Raw genomic sequence first — 22,500 nt, 5'->3', positions numbered from 1 at the left:
TGTGTTTACCGACAGTGGTTTCTGAAAGTATTCCTGGGCCCATTTAGTAATGTCATTGACACAATCATGCCGATGAGTGATGCAGTGTCGTCTGAGAGCCCGAAGACCACGGGCATCCAATAAAGGTCTCCGGCCTTGTCCCTTACGCACAGAGATTTCTCCAGTTTCTCTGAATCTTTTGATGATGTTATGCACTGTAGATGATGAGATTTGCAAAGCCTTTGCAATTTGACGTTGAGGAACATTGTTTTTAAAGTTTTCCACAATTTTTTTACGCAGTCTTTCACAGATTGGAGAGCCTCTGCCCATCTTTACTTCTGAGAGACTCTGCTTCTCTAAGACAAAGCTTTTATAGCTAATCATGTTACAGACCTGATATCAATTAACTTAATTAATCACTAGATGTTCTCCCAGCTGAATCTTTTCAAAACCGCTTGCTTTTTTAGCCATTTGTTGCCCCCCGTGCCAACTTTTTTGAGACCTGTAGCAGGCATTAAATTTTAAATGAGCTAATTAAGTGGATAAAAGTGTACAATTTCTCAGTTTAAACATTTGCTACGTTATCTATGTTCTATTGTGAATAAAATATTGGCTCATGTGATTTGAAATTCCTTTAGTTTTCATTTTATTAAAATTTAAAAAACGTCCCAACTTTTCCGGAATTCGGGTTGTATTAAATTCAATAATTTATGAAAAGCCAAATATCCCAAAATATTAAAATTGACCAGTTTTTAAAAACAGTGCTTGCCTGTAGTTTCAAACTGAACTGCATCTCTCTAAAAGAGGTTTAGTTTTTGACGGTTTTATTTATTTCTGCTGCTGTCAAATTCTACATAATCTCATATATTTAAAAGTATTTATAGACATAAACTTCCGTTCATATAGAGTAAAATATATTAATTATTTTCTAACAATATAGACTACAGTTCAAAAGTTTAGGGTCAGTAAATTTTTATTCTTTCTTTTTTTTTTATATAAATTTTAACTTTTATTCAGAAAGGATGTGCTGAGCTTGTAGGAGCCGTTTTGAGTTTAATCTAAGTTGTTGTGCTATTGGAGCACTGGTATATTTTGTTTGATTTAGGGTCCTTTATTTTGTAGGGACTTTTAGTTTGACGGTCGGTGAGAATGTTTGAAGATAAAGATGGCCGCCTCTCACCTTTCTAAAAACAAAAAAGAACAAGGAAGCTGTTGGAACGTATTAAGCATACAGTTCTTTACATCGCTACTGAATCGCTATTGAATCTTTATTGAACAGTATTTGGACATTATTTTTGATTTAAGTTGTGCCTTTTTTAACCACCATTTTTCAACCACTTACCAATTGTTTGTTGGATTACTGGAGTCCATGCTTTGTCTGCTACTACCAACCTACTTACCTGCCTGCTGCCTGCTTTGCTTTGCTTACCTGCCTTGCTCTGCATACCTGCCCTGTTTACCTATCTGCTGGAATACCATCTCATCCACCTCAAAAAAGGTACCATTTAAGTTTAACTGTGTTGGATAGCTTGTTAAAGAAGCTAAGCAATACGTCCCAGCTAAGAGTGGTCCGCCATTTCATAAGTAAAGAACTTTGCAACCGTTTACACTGCTTCACAATTGAATTGTTTGGAACCCATGGAAGCATTTGTTTGACTGTTATTGAAGCAGAAAAGTTTTTTTTTTTTTTTGATACTTTGGAGTTGACAAAGTTTTGGATCTTTTGAGAATTGACCCTTTCAAGTTCACTATTGGAGTGCATTATCGTTTGTTACTGGATTTGCTACTGGAGCGGACCAAGATTTTTGTTCATGCACATATAAGCTTAAATGAAGCCAGATGAGAATGAAATGAGTTGAAGATAAATGTGCTGTGTTTAATTTTTTGAAAAGGAAAATAATTTTCTGGAATAATTGTTTTGTTTTGTTGTTCTCAAAAGCTAAAATATGGCTGATGACAAACTTAAAGAGCTTTGCGCAACGCGCAGAGGAAAACTTGGCGTGTGTACACGTAAAATGAATGAATTAAAGGAATTATTAAAAGGTGGAGATATTGAAGCCGTTGACACAGGCATTGAACATCTCCATGTGGCATTGGATGAATTTAAAGATGTGCATCAGTCTGTGCAAGTGCTGTATGAGGAAGAGGAAAAGAAAAGTGACAATGATGATTGGTACCAACCAAAGATGCAAACCTTTGAAACATTTTTGAATGAGGTAGAAATGTGGAAGAGTGCTCAAAGCTATGAACCCCAAACTGTGGTGTCTCCTCTGGACAGTATATCCATTGTGGCAGCACGTGACAGTAAAGTAGAACATTCACGTTCTGGTGCCAGTGTTGACTCAAAATCTTCGTCAGTGTCTTCCGCACGTTTAAAAGCTGAAGCGGAAAAGGCAGCTCTATTGCAACGGACTGAAGGACTGAAGAAAAAACACGCCTTGGAAATGGAAAGAATTAAAGTGCAAAATGCAATGGAAAGAGTTGAACTTGAAACAGAGTTGGCTGCAGCTAATGCAAAGGTGCGAGTGTTACGGAGCATTGATGCTGAATCTATGAACTCTAAACTCATATCGACAGAAGTTTCAGAATCGCCAGGAGATGGCATGAATGCGTATCTGGAGAGCAAGTATGACAGAATCAAGGAACATGTTCACCCTGAACCCTCACCAGTGGAATATGCCAGAATCTCTACTGTTCCCAAAACACCATTGCAAAAGGTTTTAACACAGGATACAAGACCCCGGAGGTCACAAAGGCCTGTTCAGACCTTACAGTTGAATCCGACCAGTCAAGCATCTGCAGGTACTTCCTTTCCACATGCCCCTTTAAGCTCAGATACCAGCAACCTAGGTACTGTTGCTGATCTTATTGCACAGCAACAGAAAATGACTTTACTTCCAACTAGGCATCTACCCATGTTTAACGGTGAACCTCTGAACTTCAGACCATTTATGCAGGCATTTGAACACTGTATTGAGAACAACACCAGCAATAGCCAAGACAGACTGTATTACCTTGAACAATACACCTCTGGCCAACCTAAGGAGCTGGTCAGAAGTTGCCTTCATATGGATGCAGATAGAGGGTATGCAGAGGCAAAACGGCTATTGGAACTTCATTTTGGAGATTAATTTAAAATTACTAATGCTTATATGGATAAAGCCTTAAATTGGAATAATATCCCATCAGACAATGGAGAAGCTCTGTACAGTTATGCTCTTTTCCTCCGTGGATGCTGTAATGTAATGCGTACCTTAAGGTACATGGATGAGCTGAACCTTCCATTAAACCTGAGGCTTCTGATCTCCAAGGTGCCTTACAAAGTGAAAGAAAAATGGAGATCACATGCTTTTGACATCAGGGAACGAACAGGAGCAAGAGCCACGTTTTCGGATCTTGTCCTCTTCCTGGAAAGGCAGGCCAGGATTCTACAAGACCCAGTCTTTGGTAACCTCCAAGACAGCTCCTCAAACAGAAGGTCACCAAAAATAGCCGCTAGCAGTAGCAAGCCACTGAGTTCTATGCAGAAGAACAGAGGGAGCAGTTTCGCCACAACAGTAGCAGTTGCGCCAAAGAACAACACAGAGAGCACAATGCAAGTATCCAATATACCCAAAAACAGTTCATCAAAATTATGTCCTGCCTGTAATGGTGAGCATGAGATTGTGTCATGTCAAGAGCTGATGAAGAAGTCTCACAACGCACGAGTTGAGCTGCTAAAGACTAAAGGTGTCTGCTTTGGTTGTCTTGCTAAAGGACACATGAGTTTGACTTGCAAAAATAGACAAACCTGTTCAATTTGTTCAAAATTACATCCCACTATCTTGCATATACCTCAAAATGTAACGAAAGAGCAGAGTAATGCATGTCCTTCAGACAAAAAGGCAGTGAGCAGTGGGTTGGTTTCAATGAAAACAGAGGCATTTGAATGTAGTGATAAACATTGTACACTTGCAATAATACCAGTTCAAGTCAAAATGAGTAACTCAAATAATGTAGTTCAGACATACGCTTTCCTTGACCCAGGGAGTTCCGCAACCTTTTGCACAGAACAACTTAGGAAGAACTTGAATGCTAATGGGAAACATCAACAAATACTTCTGCGCACTATGGGGCAAAAGAAATCTGTTAACAGCCTGGTAGTCAAGGGCCTGGAAGTGTGTAGCTTGGAAGGAAAGGAATTCATAAAATTACCTGAAGTTTACACTCAGCAGGAAATTCCAGTCAATAGGGAACATATCCCCAGACGAGAAGATATTCGAAAATGGCCTTATCTTCAAGATGTTGATATTCCCAACATTAATGCTGGGATTGACCTTCTGATTGGGATTAATGCACCCAAATTGATGGAACCTTGGAGAATTATCAATAGCCAGGGTAATGGACCCTTTGCTGTTAAAACACTTCTAGGTTGGGTGGTGAATGGACTTCTCCATACTGAGGATGCATGCATCAACAAGCAAGGTCAGAAATATGTTCATGCACATCGGATTCCTGTTGATAACCTGAGTGAACTTTTGATTCAGCAATACAATCATGATTTCCCAGAAAAGAGTTTTGAGGAAAAGAAACAAATGTCGGTAGAAGACCACAAATTCATGCAGATAATGGACAGCTCTGTTGAAATAGTGGATGGACATTATCAATTGCCTTTGCCATTCAAGAAGGATAATCCTATGATGCCAAACAACCGTCACATGGCAGAGCAACGAGCATTGTCTTTAAAGAGAAAGTTTCAAAGGAATAGTGACTTTCATAATGAGTATAAGGCATTTATGGAAAAGGTCCTATCATGCAGACATGCTGAACTTGTACCCCAAGACCAGCCACAGGAAAATGGAAAAGTGTGGTATATTCCACACCATGGTGTTTTTCACCCAAAGAAGGGGAGCTTGCGTGTGGTATTTGACTGCTCTGCAGCTTATCAGGGTGCCTCACTGAACACTGAACTCATTCAAGGTCCCAATCTTACAAACAGCTTAATTGGGGTCTTAGTCCGCTTTCGTCTTGACAACATTGCTATCATGGCTGATGTGGAGAAAATGTACTATCAAGTAAAGGTCCCATCTCATCATGCGAACTTCTTGCGCTTCCTTTGGTGGCCAAATGGGGACGTCAGTCAGCCACTAAAAGAGTACAGGATGATTGTACATCTTTTTGGCGCAACCTCATCAGCTAGCTGTGCAAGTTATGCTTTAAGGAGGACAGCTGAGGATAGCAAGGGGTGCTTCTCAGCTGATGCAACTAGCACAGTCAAGAACAACTTCTATGTGGATGATTTGTTGAAGGCAGTGGACACAGAGGGCCATGCCATTGGACTTTGTAAAGAGCTGAAATTGCTCTGTGCAACTGGAGGCTTTAAGTTGACCAAATGGATTAGTAACAACAGAGCTGTATTGGCCTCCATTCCAGAGCCTGAGAGGGCCAAGGACATAAAGAATCTTGACCTTGACATAGAAGATTTGCCAGTTGAAAGAGCTCTCGGTGTGCAATGGTGTGTTAAGGAAGACACTTTCACATTCCAGGTGACCATAAAGGAGCGTCCATGCACCAGACGTGGGATTCTGTCCATGGTCAGTTCTATATATGACCCACTTGGATTCCTTGCACCTCTCACCTTTCCGGCAAAACACATCTTGCAAGAGTTATGCAAGCAGAACATTGGATGGGATGAAGAATTGCCAGAGGTCCACGCTCAAGCTTGGAACCAATGGTGGCAAGATCTTCCAAGAGTGAGGGAGTTCAAGGTCAACCGATGCCTTGTACCAAACAACTTTGGAGATGTCAAAACAGCACAGATGCATCACTTCTGTGATGCGAGTGACCTTGGGTATGGAACAGTTACCTATCTCAGGCTGTCTAGCAGCAACAAGGTTCATGTCACCTTTATAATGGGAAAGGCCCGAGTTGCTCCTTTAAAACTGATGACCACACCACGAATGGAGCTCACTGCTGCAGTTTTGGCCGTACGAATGGACAAGATGCTATCTGAGGAGTTGCATATGGAATTGGAAAAGTCTCTGTTTTGGACAGATAGCATGACTGTTCTAAGGTACATCCGGAATGAAAGCAGAAGATTCCTAACCTTTGTGGCAAACCGTGTTAATGTCATCAGAAGTGAGTCCGATGTCTCCCAATGGAAGTATATAGGCACAAAACTCAATCCCGCTGATTACGCCTCCCGGGGACTACATGTCAACACATTCTTGAAAAGAACAACATGGATCAGTGGCCCAGACTTTCTGAAGGAACCATCTCATTGCTGGCCAGAGCTTCCTTCTGAACCCATTCTCTCTCAAGATGACCCTGAATTAAGAAAAGGAGTTGTCACTGTCAACGTTGCTGTGAAGGAAAACTGTGACGCCACTACTTACCTCATGAATTATTTCTCAACTTGGATGAGGCTCAAGAAAGCTGTGGCATGGTTCCTGAGGTTCAAGTCTGTTCTGTTGAAATTATGTAAAAATGACAAGAAAGATCTAAACAGACATATCATGACCACAAGAAAAGGAAAACATGAAAAGACAGGTCCAAATGTTCTGTCAATCAGTGATCTAGAGGATGCTGAGGTCGCAATCTTGCAGTTTTGCCAAAGGCAGGGATTCCCACAAGAAATAGCCTGTTTGCAGAAAGGCATGCAAAATGTAAACAGAAACAGCTCCATCTACAGGTTGGATCCTCTTCTGGCCAATGGCATTTTAAGGGTTGGTGGACGTCTGAGTAAAATGGCAATGCCCACCGAGCAGAAACATCCTGCAATCCTCCCTAAGGACCATCACGTTTCCAAACTCTTACTTCAGCACATCCATCAAGAAGTTGGACACAGTGGAAGAAATTTCATGCTCTCCAAACTCAGACAAAGATATTGGATTCCTTGCGCCAACACTCTGGCCAGAAAGGTAGTTTATGAATGCACCAGATGCAGAAGAGTCAAATTGAGTGCAGGTGAACAGAAAATGGCAGACTTGCCAGTTGACAGGTTGACCCCTGGCCTTCCGCCCTTCACGCATGTAGGGGTTGATTATTTTGGGCCATTAGAGGTAAAACGAGGCCGCAGCATTGTAAAACGGTACGGCGTGATTTTCACATGTCTTACCAGCCGTGCTATACACTTGGAGGTTGCACATTCACTTGATACTGACTCTTGCATTCATGCATTCAGACGTTTCATTGCCAGAAGAGGACCAGTGTCTGAGTTGCGATCAGATAATGGAACAAACTTTGTTGCAACTGAAAAGGAACTAAAAGAGTCCTTGAAATCTTGGAACATGCAACAAATTGAAAAAAGTCTGCTCCAAAAGGGAGTGAAATGGACATTTAACCCTCCCCATGGTGCCCATTATGGAGGGATATGGGAGAGGTTGATTCGCACGATCAAAACGACGTTACAGTCAGTCACCAGCCAGCAGTATCTGGATGATGAAGGCCTTCAGACAGTAATGTGTGAGGTTGAGGCCATTCTCAATAGCCGTCCACTCACGACTGTTTCTGACAACCCAAATGACTTGGAGCCGTTAACGCCTAATCATTTACTGCAGCTTAAGGTGCAGCCTGTTCTACCACCGGGTTTGTTCGTGAAAGAAGATCTTTACACCAGACATCGTTGGAGACAGATCCAGTACATTGCCGACTTATTTTGGAAACGCTGGGTCCGAGAGTACCTCCCTCTTCTGCAAACACGGCAAAAATGGTCTCGTGTCAGACGCAACTTCTGTCCAGGAGACGTCGTACTAGTAGCCGACAGCACAGCGCCAAGAGGATCGTGGATGCTAGCTAGAGTCACTGAAGCCCTCCCTGACTCCAAAGGCTTGGTCCGCAGTGTACGGCTTCAAACCAAAACAAGCCAGCTTGAAAGACCTATCAGTAAGATCTGCTTGCTAGTAGAAGGCCAGTAATCTAAAGCTGAGTGAGACCTGAATGAACTTGCGCACGTGCACACACTGTCATACAGATACATACACTGAATCGCTGCACTCATTTATTCTTGTAAATAATGCATAATGAGTTTAAGGGAATAATATATAGCTCCTTGGAAAATTACATTTAGTTAGTTATAGCTTGCTTCCTGCAATAGCTATAAGGGGCCGGCTATGTAGGAGCCGTTTTGAGTTTAATCTAAGTTGTTGTGCTATTGGAGCACTGGTATATTTTGTTTGATTTAGGGTCCTTTATTTTGTAGGGACTTTTAGTTTGACGGTCGGTGAGAATGTTTGAAGATAAAGATGGCCGCCTCTCACCTTTCTAAAAACAAAAAAGAACAAGGAAGCTGTTGGAACGTATTAAGCATACAGTTCTTTACATCGCTACTGAATCGCTATTGAATCTTTATTGAACAGTATTTGGACATTATTTTTGATTTAAGTTGTGCCTTTTTTAACCACCATTTTTCAACCACTTACCAATTGTTTGTTGGATTACTGGAGTCCATGCTTTGTCTGCTACTACCAACCTACTTACCTGCCTGCTGCCTGCTTTGCTTTGCTTACCTGCCTTGCTCTGCATACCTGCCCTGTTTACCTATCTGCTGGAATACCATCTCATCCACCTCAAAAAAGGTACCATTTAAGTTTAACTGTGTTGGATAGCTTGTTAAAGAAGCTAAGCAATACGTCCCAGCTAAGAGTGGTCCGCCATTTCAGAGCTGTTAAGAAGTGATAGCAGAGATTTATATTGTTAGAAAAGATTTATATTTTAAATAAATGCTATTCTTTTCAACTTTTTATTCATCAAAGAATTCTGAAAAAAAGTATCACATTTTCCCAAAAAATATTTGTCAGCAAACTGTTGATAATTCTAATAATAAATCATCATATCAGACTGATTTCTGAAGATCATGCGAACTATCAGCTTCTTGTTAGCATGGGTTGGTAGTGTTTCTTTAAAAAACTAGTTTGACTGTGGGTTAAAAACTAATGTAAGGTCCAGTTTGCCGCAGTGACTCAAACGCAGTCAATGCAATCTATAATTAACTGGCTCTGAATCTGAATTCTGAACATGTTTGGATGTATTTTAAGGAAGTTCTTCTGTGTAACTAGTGACTGATATAAATGCTGACTACAGGAGGTGATGATGTGATTGTGTGTGACCTAAAGCTAAGAACAGCGTCAGATGAACGATGATTTCTCTCTAGTAGATGTGAGGAGGTGTGTAAATGTGTTAATGATGGTGTGTGTGTGTGTGTGTGTGTCAGTCGGGGCTGTGGTTCGAGCGCAGGATCGTGGCCGTGTGTGAGCGGATGATGGCCGGCGGTCACTGGGATCGAGACGCTGAGACAGACACACTCACACACTCCGTCAGACACCGAGGGATGACACTGCTGCACCTCGCCGCCGCTCAGGGATACACACAGCTCATACACACACTCATACGCTGGAGGTAACACACTCACACACACACACACACACAAAGCTCATACACACACTCATACGCTGGAGGTAACACACACACACACACACAGCTCATACACACACACAGCTCATACACACACTCATACGCTGGAGGTAACACACTCACACACACACACGCACACACACAGCTCATACACACACTCATACGCTGGAGGTAACACACTCACACACACACACACACACAGCTCATACACACACTCATACGCTGGAGGTAACACACTCACACACACACACACACACACACACAGCTCATACACACACTCATACGCTGGAGGTAACACACTCACACACACACACACACACACACACACAGCTCATACACACACTCATACGCTGGAGGTAACACACACACACACACACACACACACACAGCTCATACACACACTCATACGCTGGAGGTAACACACACACACACACACACACACACACAGCTCATACACACACTCATACGCTGGAGGTAACACACACACACACACACACACAGCTCATACACACACTCATACGCTGGAGGTAACACACACACACACACACACACACACACAGCTCATACACACACTCATACGCTGGAGGTAACACACACACACACAGCTCATACACACACTCATACGCTGGAGGTAACACACACACACACACACACAGCTCATACACACACTCATACGCTGGAGGTAACACACACACACACACACACACACAGCTCATACACACACTCATACGCTGGAGGTAACACACACACACACACACACACACACACACACACAGCTCATACACACACTCATACGCTGGAGGTAACACACACAAACACACACACAGCTCATACACACACTCATACGCTGGAGGTAACACACTCACACACACACACACACAGCTCATACACACACTCATACGCTGGAGGTAACACACACACACACACACACACACACACAGCTCATACACACACTCATACGCTGGAGGTAACACACTCACACACACACACACACACAGCTCATACACACACTCATACGCTGGAGGTAACACACACACACACACACACACACACACACACACACACACACAGCTCATACACACAGTCATACGCTGGAGGTAACACACTCACACACACACACACACACAGCTCATACACACACTCATACGCTGGAGGTAACACACTCACACACACACACACACACACACACACACACACACACACACAGCTCATACACACAGTCATACGCTGGAGGTAACACACTCACACACACACACACACAGCTCATACACACACTCATACGCTGGAGGTAACACACACACACACACACACACAGCTCATACACACACTCATACGCTGGAGGTAACACACACACACACACACACACACACAGCTCATACACACACTCATACGCTGGAGGTAACACACTCACACACACACACACACACACACAGCTCATACACACACTCATACGCTGGAGGTAACACACACACACACAGCTCATACACACACACAGCTCATACACACACTCATACGCTGGAGGTAACACACACACACACACACACACACACAGCTCATACACACACTCATACGCTGGAGGTAACACACACACACACACACAGCTCATACACACACTCATACGCTGGAGGTAACACACACACACACACACACACACACAGCTCATACACACACTCATACGCTGGAGGTAACACACTCACACACACACACACACACACACACACAGCTCATACACACACTCATACACACACTCATACGCTGGAGGTAACACACTCACACACACACACGCACACACACAGCTCATACACACACTCATACGCTGGAGGTAACACACTCACACACACACACACACACAGCTCATACACACACTCATACGCTGGAGGTAACACACTCACACACACACACACACACAGCTCATACACACACTCATACGCTGGAGGTAACACACTCACACACACACACACACACACACAGCTCATACACACACTCATACGCTGGAGGTAACACACTCACACACACACACACACACAGCTCATACACACACTCATACGCTGGAGGTAACACACTCACACACACACACACACACACAGCTCATACACACACTCATACGCTGGAGGTAACACACTTACACACACACACACACACACACACACACACACAGCTCATACACACACTCATACGCTGGAGGTAACACACACACACACAGCTCATACACACACTCATACGCTGGAGGTAACACACACACACACACACACACACAGCTCATACACACACTCATACGCTGGAGGTAACACACTCACACACACACACACACACACACACACAGCTCATACACACACTCATACGCTGGAGGTAACACACTCACACACACACACACACACACACACACACAGCTCATACACACACTCATACGCTGGAGGTAACACACTCACACACACACACACACACACACACACAGCTCATACACACACTCATACGCTGGAGGTAACACACTCACACACACACACACACACACAGCTCATACACACACTCATACGCTGGAGGTAACACACTCACACACACACACACACACACACACAGCTCATACACACACTCATACGCTGGAGGTAACACACACACACACACACACACACACACACACACACAGCTCATAAACACACTCATACGCTGGAGGTAACACACACACACACACACACACACAGCTCATACACACACTCATACGCTGGAGGTAACACACACACACACACATACACACACACACACACAGCTCATACACACACTCATATGCTGGAGGTAACACACACACACACACACACACACACAGCTCATACACACACTCATACGCTGGAGGTAACATACACACACACACACACACACACACAGCTCATACACACACTCATACGCTGGAGGTAACACACACACACACACACACACACACACAGCTCATACACACACTCATACGCTGGAGGTAACAAACACACACACACAGCTCATACACACACTCATACGCTGGAGGTAACACACACACACACACACACACACACACACAGCTCATACACACACTCATACGCTGGAGGTAACACACACACACACACAGCTCATACACACACTCATACGCTGGAGGTAACACACACACACACACACACACACAGCTCATACACACACTCATACGCTGGAGGTAACACACACACACACACACACACACACACAGCTCATACACACACTCATACGCTGGAGGTAACACACACACACACACACACACACACACAGCTCATACACACACTCATACGCTGGAGGTAACACACACACACACACACACACAGCTCATACACACACTCATACGCTGGAGGTAACACACACACACACACACAGCTCATACACACACTCATACGCTGGAGGTAACACACACACACACACACACAGCTCATACACACACTCATACGCTGGAGGTAACACACACACACACACACTCACACACACACACACACACACACACACACACACACACAGCTCATACACACACTCATACGCTGGAGGTAACACACACACACACACACAGCTCATACACACACTCATACGCTGGAGGTAACACACACACACACACACAGCTCATACACACACTCATACGCTGGAGGTAACACACACACACACACACACACACACAGCTCATACACACACTCATACGCTGGAGGTAACACACTCACACACACACACACACAGCTCATACACACACTCATACGCTGGAGGTAACACACTCACACACACACACACACACACACACACACACACACACACACACACAGCTCATACACACACTCATACGCTGGAGGTAACACACTCACACACACACACACACACAGCTCATACACACACTCATACGCTGGAGGTAACACACTCACACACACACACACACACACACACACACACACACACACACACAGCTCATACACACACTCATACGCTGGAGGTAACACACACACACACACACACACACACACAGCTCATACACACACTCATACGCTGGAGGTAACACACTCACACACACACACACACACACACACAGCTCATACACACACTCATACGCTGGAGGTAACACACTCACACACACACACACACAGCTCATACACACACTCATACGCTGGAGGTAACACACTCACACACACACACACACACACACAGCTCATACACACACTCATACGCTGGAGGTAACACACTCACACACACACACACACACAGCTCATACACACACTCATACGCTGGAGGTAACACACTCACACACACACACACACACACACACACACACACACACACACAGCTCATACACACACTCATACGCTGGAGGTAACACACACACACACACACACACACACAGCTCATACACACACTCATACGCTGGAGGTAACACACTCACACACACACACACACACAGCTCATACACACACTCATACGCTGGAGGTAACACACACACACACACACACACACACACAGCTCATACACACACTCATACGCTGGAGGTAACACACTCACACACACACACACACACACACACACACACAGCTCATACACACACTCATACGCTGGAGGTAACACACTCACACACACACACACACACACACACAGCTCATACACACACACAGCTCATACACACACTCATACGCTGGAGGTAACACACACACACACACACACACACAGCTCATACACACACTCATACGCTGGAGGTAACACACACACACACAGCTCATACACACACTCATACGCTGGAGGTAACACACACACACACACACACACACAGCTCATACACACACTCATACGCTGGAGGTAACACACACACACACACACACAGCTCATACACACACTCATACGCTGGAGGTAACACACTCACACACACACACACACACACACAGCTCATACACACACTCATACGCTGGAGGTAACACACTCACACACACACACACACACAGCTCATACACACACTCATACGCTGGAGGTAACACACACACACACACACACAGCTCATACACACACTCATACGCTGGAGGTAACACACACACACACAGCTCATACACACACTCATACGCTGGAGGTAACACACACACACACACACACACACACAGCTCATACACACACTCATACGCTGGAGGTAACACACTCACACACACACACACACAGCTCATACACACACTCATACGCTGGAGGTAACACACACACACACACACAGCTCATACACACACTCATACGCTGGAGGTAACACACACACACACACACACACAGCTCATACACACACTCATACGCTGGAGGTAACACACACATACACACACACACACACACAGCTCATACACACACTCATACGCTGGAGGTAACACACACACACACAGCTCATACACACACTCATACGCTGGAGGTAACACACTCACACACACACACACACACAGCTCATACACACACTCATACGCTGGAGGTAACACACACACACACAGCTCATACACACACACAGCTCATACACACACTCATACGCTGGAGGTAACACACACACACACACACACAGCTCATACACACACTCATACGCTGGAGGTAACACGCTCATACACACACTCATACGCTGGAGGTAACACACACACACACACACACAGCTCATACACACACTCATACGCTGGAAGTAACACACACACACACACACACACACAGCTCATACACACACTCATACGCTGGAGGTAACACACACACACACAGCTCATACACACACTCATACGCTGGAGGTAACACACACACACACACACACAGCTCATACACACACTCATACGCTGGAGGTAACACACACACACACACACACACACACACACACACACACACACACAGCTCATACACACACTCATACGTTGGAGGTAACACACTCACACACACACACACACACACACACACACAGCTCATACACACACTCATACGCTGGAGGTAACACACACACACACACACACACACAGCTCATACACACACTCATACGCTGGAGGTAACACACTCACACACACACACACACACACAGCTCATACACACACTCATACGCTGGAGGTAACACACTCACACACACACACACACACACACAGCTCATACACACACTCATACGCTGGAGGTAACACACACACACACACAGCTCATACACACACTCATACGCTGGAGGTAACACACTCACACACACACACACACACACACAGCTCATACACACACTCATACGCTGGAGGTAACACACACACACAGCTCATACACACACTCATACGCTGGAGGTAACACACTCACACACACACACACACACACACACACACACGTCAATGAGAGATGATTTATTCAGCTTCAGAATTATTTACTGTTTTTGTGCTTCAGGGTCACATTTAGATCTCTGTAGTTTGTGCGGTCTGTGTGTTTTGTGCTTAATGATGTTTGTCTGTGTGTGTGTGTGTGTGTGTGTGTGTGTATCAGGAGTATCAGTGTGAATAGTTTGGATCTGGAACAGGAAGTGGATCCTCTGAACGTTGATCATTTCTCCTGCACACCCCTGGTACGTCTCAAAAAGAGTAAAGCATGTTTCTGAAAGAAGTCTCTTCTGCTCACCAAGACGCGTTTATTTGATCAAAAACTAAAAATCTGTGTTAAAGTGTAATGTATTTCTGTGATGCTCCGCTGTATTTTCAGCATCATTCCTCCAGTCTTCAGTGTCACATGATCTTCAGAAATCAGAATAATATGATGATTTACTGTGTCATGTTTCGTGGTTCTGACCCGTGTGTGTGTGTGTGTGTGTCTGTGTGTATGTGTGTGTGTGTGTGTCTGTGTGTATGTGTGTATGTGTGTGTGTGTGTGTGTGTGTGTGTGTGTGTGTGTGTGTGTGTGTCTGTGTGTATGTGTGTGTGTGTGTGTGTGTGTGTGTGTGTCTGTGTGTGTGTGTGTGTGTGTGTATGACCCGTGTGTGTGTGTGTGTTTCTATGTGTGTGTGTGTGTGTGTCTGTGTGTGTGTCTGTGTGTGTGTGTGTGTGTGTGTGTGTGTGTATGACCCGTGTGTGTGTGTGTGTGTCTGTGTGTGTGTCTGTGTGTGTGTCTGTGTGTGTGTCTGTGTGTGTGTGTGTGTGTGTGTGTGTCTGTGTGTGTGTGTGTGTGTGTGTCTGTGTGTCTGTGTGTCCGTGTGTGTGTGTGTGTGTGTGTGTGTGTGTATGACCCGTGTGTGTGTGTGTGTGTGTATGACCCGTGTCTGTGTGTGTGTGGGTATGACCCGTGTCTGTGTGTGTGTGGGTCTGTGTGTGTGTGTGTGTGTGTGTGTGTATGACCCGTGTGTGTCTGTGTGTGTGTGTGTGTGTCTGTGTGTGTGTGTGTGTGTGTGTCTGTGTGTGTGTGTGTGTGTCCGTGTGGTGTGTGTGTGTCTGTGTGTGTGTGTGTGTGTGTGTGTGTGTGTGTGTGTGTGTGTGTGTGTGTGTGTGTTCAGATGTGGGCGTGTGCTCTGGGTCATCAGGCCGCAGCTGTGTTGTTGTACCGCTGGAGCAGTGCGGCTCTGGGGATCCCGGACTCTCTCGGTCGTCTGCCTCTGGCCGTGGCACATTCGCGAGGACACACACGTCTAGCACGCTGTCTGGAGGAGTTACACACACACTCTCAGACGCAGGAACACACACTGGACACACCCTCGCCTCCGTCTCCACTGTCCAGCAGCCCTGACACAGGTAACACACACACACACACACACACACACACACACAGCCCCCGTCAAATACCTTTTAGTTTTACTCTGCTTTTGTTTCAATTCTGCTGTAACTATTTCAAACTAAATTAAGAATACATTTTTTACAATTCATTCTAAAATATATTTTTCAATTCATAATACTTATGCATTTTTTTAAAACATATGTCTAATATAATTCATAAAACTTTGACAATTTAATATTCTATTTTTTTTTTGCAATAAGGCACTATTAAATCTCTTAGATGTTTCTTAAATTCTGTGCTTTTCTGTATAATTCCAATTTAATTACTTACACGAAATTAAAATCAAATGTTTTTATTTAAAACGCATGTCTAATTAAATTCATAAACTTTGAGAATTTAATATTTTATTAAAATTTAACCAATAAAATCTCTTACATTTTTCCTAAATTCTGTGCCTTCTGTTTTAATTTTTATAAATTAGTTTTAATTGAATTAAACTAAAATAAATGTACATTTTATATTTAAAACAGATTATGTGCTTCCTGTTTTAATTATCTGAATTCCATTTTAATTAAATAAAACAAAATGTTTTTTATTTTGAAACAACATGTTTAAGCTTTGATAATTTAATATTTTAATGTTAACAACAACAAGGCCCTGTAAAATCTAAAATAAATTACCCAAATGCTTTAAATTAAATTAAATTAATTAAATTCAAATTAAACAAAAAAAAAAACTCATAAAACTTTTATAATTTAACCCTTGTGCTTTGTTCAAATTCACTACCCTTTCGTTATGTTCGGGATGAAAACATCCACTCAATAAAACTGCTGTAAAAATGTATCAGATTCATATTTTTTTTTTTTTTTCAATTTTTTTGCATAAATCTATTAATCAACCTCAGTCCTGATCAAAACTAACAAATTCCAAGTTTAACAGTTTAATTGCCAAGTATATAAATGATTTGGGGGACAAAACACACAAAATGACTTATTTTCAATACAAAAGTGATTGTGGACTGGATTTTTTTTTATCTTTTATCACAGTCTTGGGCATGTCAAAGATTAGTAGCAACACTGGCTTTGATGCATTGTTAGTTTTTGTGCAGCATTAGATTTACATTTTTTTCTCCCTAATTTGTTGTTGGTGGCTGTTTTTGCCCCATTGACTTCCATTATAACGACATTTTTTGATTGCAAAGCCATGACACCATATAATCATGCATTCTTGATTGTTTGTGGTTTTCACTTTTGGGAAGAGGTAAAATTTGTTAATTTTACAGTTGATCATTAGGTGGAACCATTAACCCTTTAGATAGGCCTGTGCAAAAAAAGGCTTAGTTTCTGGCTTGTATATGGAGTTATATGGAGTATAACAGCAAATTATAGTGTGTGTGTGTGTGTGTATGTGAGAGAGAGAGAGAGAGAAAACCACAAACAATCAGAATACATGATTTTATGGTGTCATGGCTTTGCAATCAAAAAATATCGTTATAACGGAAGTCAATGGGGCAAAAACAGCCACCAACAGTAAATGAGGGAGAATTTTTTTTGTCTTTTTTTCTGTTTTTTTTTTAACTGCATTTATGAACTTGGTAATTAAAGAGTTCATTAAATCATCATTAAACTCTGAGAAGTTGATCGTTCAAAATGCAATTGAATTTAAATATAACAATTCCTTTACAAAAAAATTATTTTTAGTATTTGTCAAGTAAAATGCTGTACCACAGAAGGTTTACTGTATAGCTGAATTGTTATTAAAGTAAATTGTAATAGAGTTTCAGTGAATAATACTAACCCTGCTCTCTCTCTCCATCCCTCTCTCTCTCTCTCTCTCTCTCAGGTCTGAGCTCATCCAGCAGTGTCCCCTCCCCCAGTGACCCGCCCTCCCCCTCCCCAAGCTCCGCCTACTCCAGTGGCTCTGTTCCTGACCCCATGGACTCCGCCTCCTCCCCATTCTCAGCCCCGCCCCCAGCTGGTTCCACCGACTCGCTCTTCCTGATGGACTGTGAGGTCTCGAGTCCCTCGGCCCCGGAGCTCGCTGACGAGCTGCTCAGCTACAGCGAGAACGCCGAGAACGAGGACTTCCTGTCTGACGAGGTCCTGCAGGTGAGAGCAGCTCTGATTGGACAGCGCATTATAGTCTCCGCCCCCTCACCAAACGTTTTGCTCAGTGAGAAAAGGAACGATGTGATGGTGATGTTGCGATGTTTGGCTGTTAGGTTGACATGGCAACGCTGGCCGAGCAGATCATCGAGGCCACGCCTGAGCGAATCAAACAGGAGGAGTTTAACCGGGAGGCGGAGTCACCACTGCGAGAGAGGCGGGACAATCCTGCCATTCACGACACCATGCCGTGGCTCGCCACATACCTGGACACCGTCGACAGGTACACAAACACCTGTACAGCAAATACATCTGTGAATCCTGAAAGAGCAAGAATCTGCTCAATGCATGAATGTAATAAATGTACATCATCATCTCTTTGATGTGATTTTATTGTGAAATGTGAGCCAAACATGTTTCTGACAGGCTGATTTGAGATAAGTATGATTGATTTCACCTTCACTGGGTACATTACACTGTGTGTGTGTGTGTGTGTGTGTGTGTGTGTGTGTGCAGGGGTCTGTGTCCCACCCCTCCCTCGCTCCTCAGTGATTTGGTGCTGCAGAGGCTCCGCCCCCCGAGCAGTGTGGCGTGGGCGGAGTTTCTAAACGCCTCAGCCAATGGAAGGATGGAGAGAGACTTCGCCCTGCTGACGCTGACGGACACGGAGCAGAGAGAGCTGTATGAAGCTGCACGTGTCATCCAGAACGCCTTCCGCAGATACAAGGTACACACACACACACACTCGACCACTGACTGACTCAGTGTGTGTGTGTGTGTCTGATGTGATAACGATTGGGTGTTGTGTTTAGGGGCGGAGGCTAAAGGAGCAGCAGGACATGGCTGCAGCAGTAATACAGCGCTGCTACCGCAAATACAAACAGGTACAACACACACACACACACACACACACGAATAATTACATATACATTCTCCACTTCAGCAGGTCTTACAAACACCAGAACTCACTGTTTTAATCCTATCTATATTATAAAGCTTTGTTCATATCTTATTCATACTGAACATTTTATTCCTTAAAAACATGGCGACAATGTATTTTTACAGCTGCATAATTAAAAATTGTTTGCGGTGCTTTATGTCATCAGTCAACCATGGTGCTTTTCTTTAAGAGCATTTATTTTTATACTGTTTTTACAAGAACATCACCGAAATTAGCCAATTTTAACTCTGCTAAGCATACACACAGAAACTTTTGATGTTCAGAAACAAACTGCCTCTGACTGAGTGTGTGTTTGTCATTGTGTGTGTGTGTGTGTGTGTGTGTGTCTTCGCTAACACACTAATATTGCTGCCGTGTCTCTGATGTGTCTCCTGTTTCTCGTTTAATTTCATGCTAGCTAACTTGGATAGCACTGAAGGTAATGTCAAACTAAACTGTGCACACGTTTCTGCTGTGCTGTGTGTGTGTGTTGTGTGTGTGTGTGTGCTGTCCTCCTGCAGTATTTATATATTAGTGTGTGTTTCTCCTCCTCCAGTACGCACTCTATAAGAAGATGACGCAGGCGGCGATACTGATCCAGAGTAAGTTCCGCAGTTATTACGAGCAGAAGAAGTTCCAGCAGTCTCGGCGAGCGGCCGTCCTCATCCAGCAGTATTACCGCAGCTATAAAGAGTACGAGCGCGTCAAGCAGGGCCCGCGCGGCCCCGGGGCCCTCAACACCAAGCTCAAGTGAGACACACACACAGATGTACCTCACTGTGAGTGATTCTGTGATCCTCCACTCATCTCTGGATCTGTGTTTCAGAGGCTCGTTCCTGACCAAGAAACAGGATCAGGCCGCGCGGAAGATCATGCGCTTCCTCAGACGCTGCAGACACAGGTACACGTCTAGACATTGAGCTGTGAACCACACAACATTTATGGAAATTAATAATATTGTAAAATGGGCATTTGCATAATGAAGTATTTTCTTCTGTAGTATTTTTTGTCTTGTTTTCTAGCGTAAATATCTACAAATTATTTTAATTAAGATGCATTTATGTGACACATTTTGTTAGTTTTTGCTAAAAATACTTGCCAAACTTTTTAGTTTGAATAGAAATTGAAAGAATTTCACAACTCCTTACCTTTAATTCTTATTCAGTAAATCATAGACAATAAGAATTAAAACATTCAGTATGATTTGTTTCATAATCTTTCATAATTATCTCGTAATTTGAGATTATGATTTTTTTTTCAATCGATTCGGAAAATAAAAGTCTGAATTGTGTAATATACACATAATTGTGAGGTAACTTCAAATTACTTTTTGTTTATTTGTATTCTTTTATGTGGCTGAAATTTCTGTAAGTGAATCTAAAAATAATACAAACCAATTATGACATTTAACATCTGAATGCACTTAAAACAACAGCAACACAAGAATGATCAAGCTTTGTTCATATTTCATTCACTTGATTTTATTGTTGCACTTTATTAATTTGCACCTGTAGATTTCAGTGACTCAAAATTGTTCTCAGAAATAGTTTTTCCTCCACTTCAGCATTGCTTACAAACACCAACACTTAGAGTTTTATTCTTCTCTATAGCCTGAAGGTTTTCAAACATCATTCACACTGATTTATACAACACTTCATTCCTAAACACGGTGAAAATGTGTTTTTCTGATGTATGGAGTCATAAATAACTAAATCCAAAATCCCTTCTGGGAAAAACCTCTATTTCTAATATGTTAATAAAATCAAACAGGAATTATGAACCTGGCTTCTTCAGGGTTTCTGATTTATTTGCTGGAAATGTATGCAAATGAGTTAATTAGTAATATATTATAACTGTGTGTGTTTACAGGATTAAGGAGCTGAAACAGAGTAAAGAGCTGGAGCGCAAATAACTGACCACATGAATACACACACACACAGACACACACACACACACACAGACACACACACACACACAGACACACACACACACAGAGACAGACAGACACACACACACACACACACAGACAGAGACACACACACACACACACACACATACAGAGACACACACACAGACAGAGACACACACACACACACACACACACATACAGAGACACACACACACACACACACACACACATACAGAGACACACACACACACACACACATACAGAGACACACACACACACAGAGACACACAGACACACACTCACACACACACACTCACACACACACACTTGTTTTCCCCGTCGTCGCTCAAACACTACTGTGTGTTGGGAATGTTTTCTGTATAAATGTGAACACATGGACTCTCACATACACTGTGTGATCAGAAACAGCTGATTGTGTTGACTTCAGATTATTTATTGATCTCTTGGAGATATTTTTTATAAACGACAGAATGAAC

The 22,500-nt window shown here is 43.2% G+C and overlaps 1 protein-coding gene across 2 annotated transcripts in view; it reads left to right on the top strand.

Annotated features, from left to right (window-relative positions):
• The window catches only part of LOC132134444 (calmodulin-binding transcription activator 2-like), a 56,071-nt gene extending 33,800 nt beyond the window's left edge, over positions 1–22,271 (top strand). Inside the window, exons 12-22 of one of the 2 annotated variants that reach the window (XM_059547072.1) lie at positions 9,170–9,354; positions 15,835–15,913; positions 16,832–17,066; positions 18,892–19,157; positions 19,271–19,437; positions 19,671–19,881; positions 19,967–20,038; positions 20,513–20,533; positions 20,651–20,844; positions 20,921–20,995; positions 21,964–22,271. In XM_059547072.1, coding sequence (XP_059403055.1) covers positions 9,170–9,354; positions 15,835–15,913; positions 16,832–17,066; positions 18,892–19,157; positions 19,271–19,437; positions 19,671–19,881; positions 19,967–20,038; positions 20,513–20,533; positions 20,651–20,844; positions 20,921–20,995; positions 21,964–22,006 — 1,548 coding nt within the window. In that variant the 3' untranslated portion in view covers positions 22,007–22,271. The remainder of the gene's footprint in view (positions 1–9,169; positions 9,355–15,834; positions 15,914–16,831; positions 17,067–18,891; positions 19,158–19,270; positions 19,438–19,670; positions 19,882–19,966; positions 20,039–20,512; positions 20,534–20,650; positions 20,845–20,920; positions 20,996–21,963) is intronic. The other variant, XM_059547073.1, reaches the window with a different exon arrangement.
• Positions 22,272–22,500: the final 229 nt, after the last annotated feature.

This window comes from Carassius carassius, unplaced genomic scaffold (assembly GCF_963082965.1).
Source record: "Carassius carassius unplaced genomic scaffold, fCarCar2.1 SCAFFOLD_126, whole genome shotgun sequence".
Taxonomy (NCBI): domain Eukaryota; kingdom Metazoa; phylum Chordata; class Actinopteri; order Cypriniformes; family Cyprinidae; genus Carassius; species Carassius carassius.
Note: the sequence above shows the minus strand (reverse complement) of the source record. Positions and strands in the feature narration are given on the sequence as shown.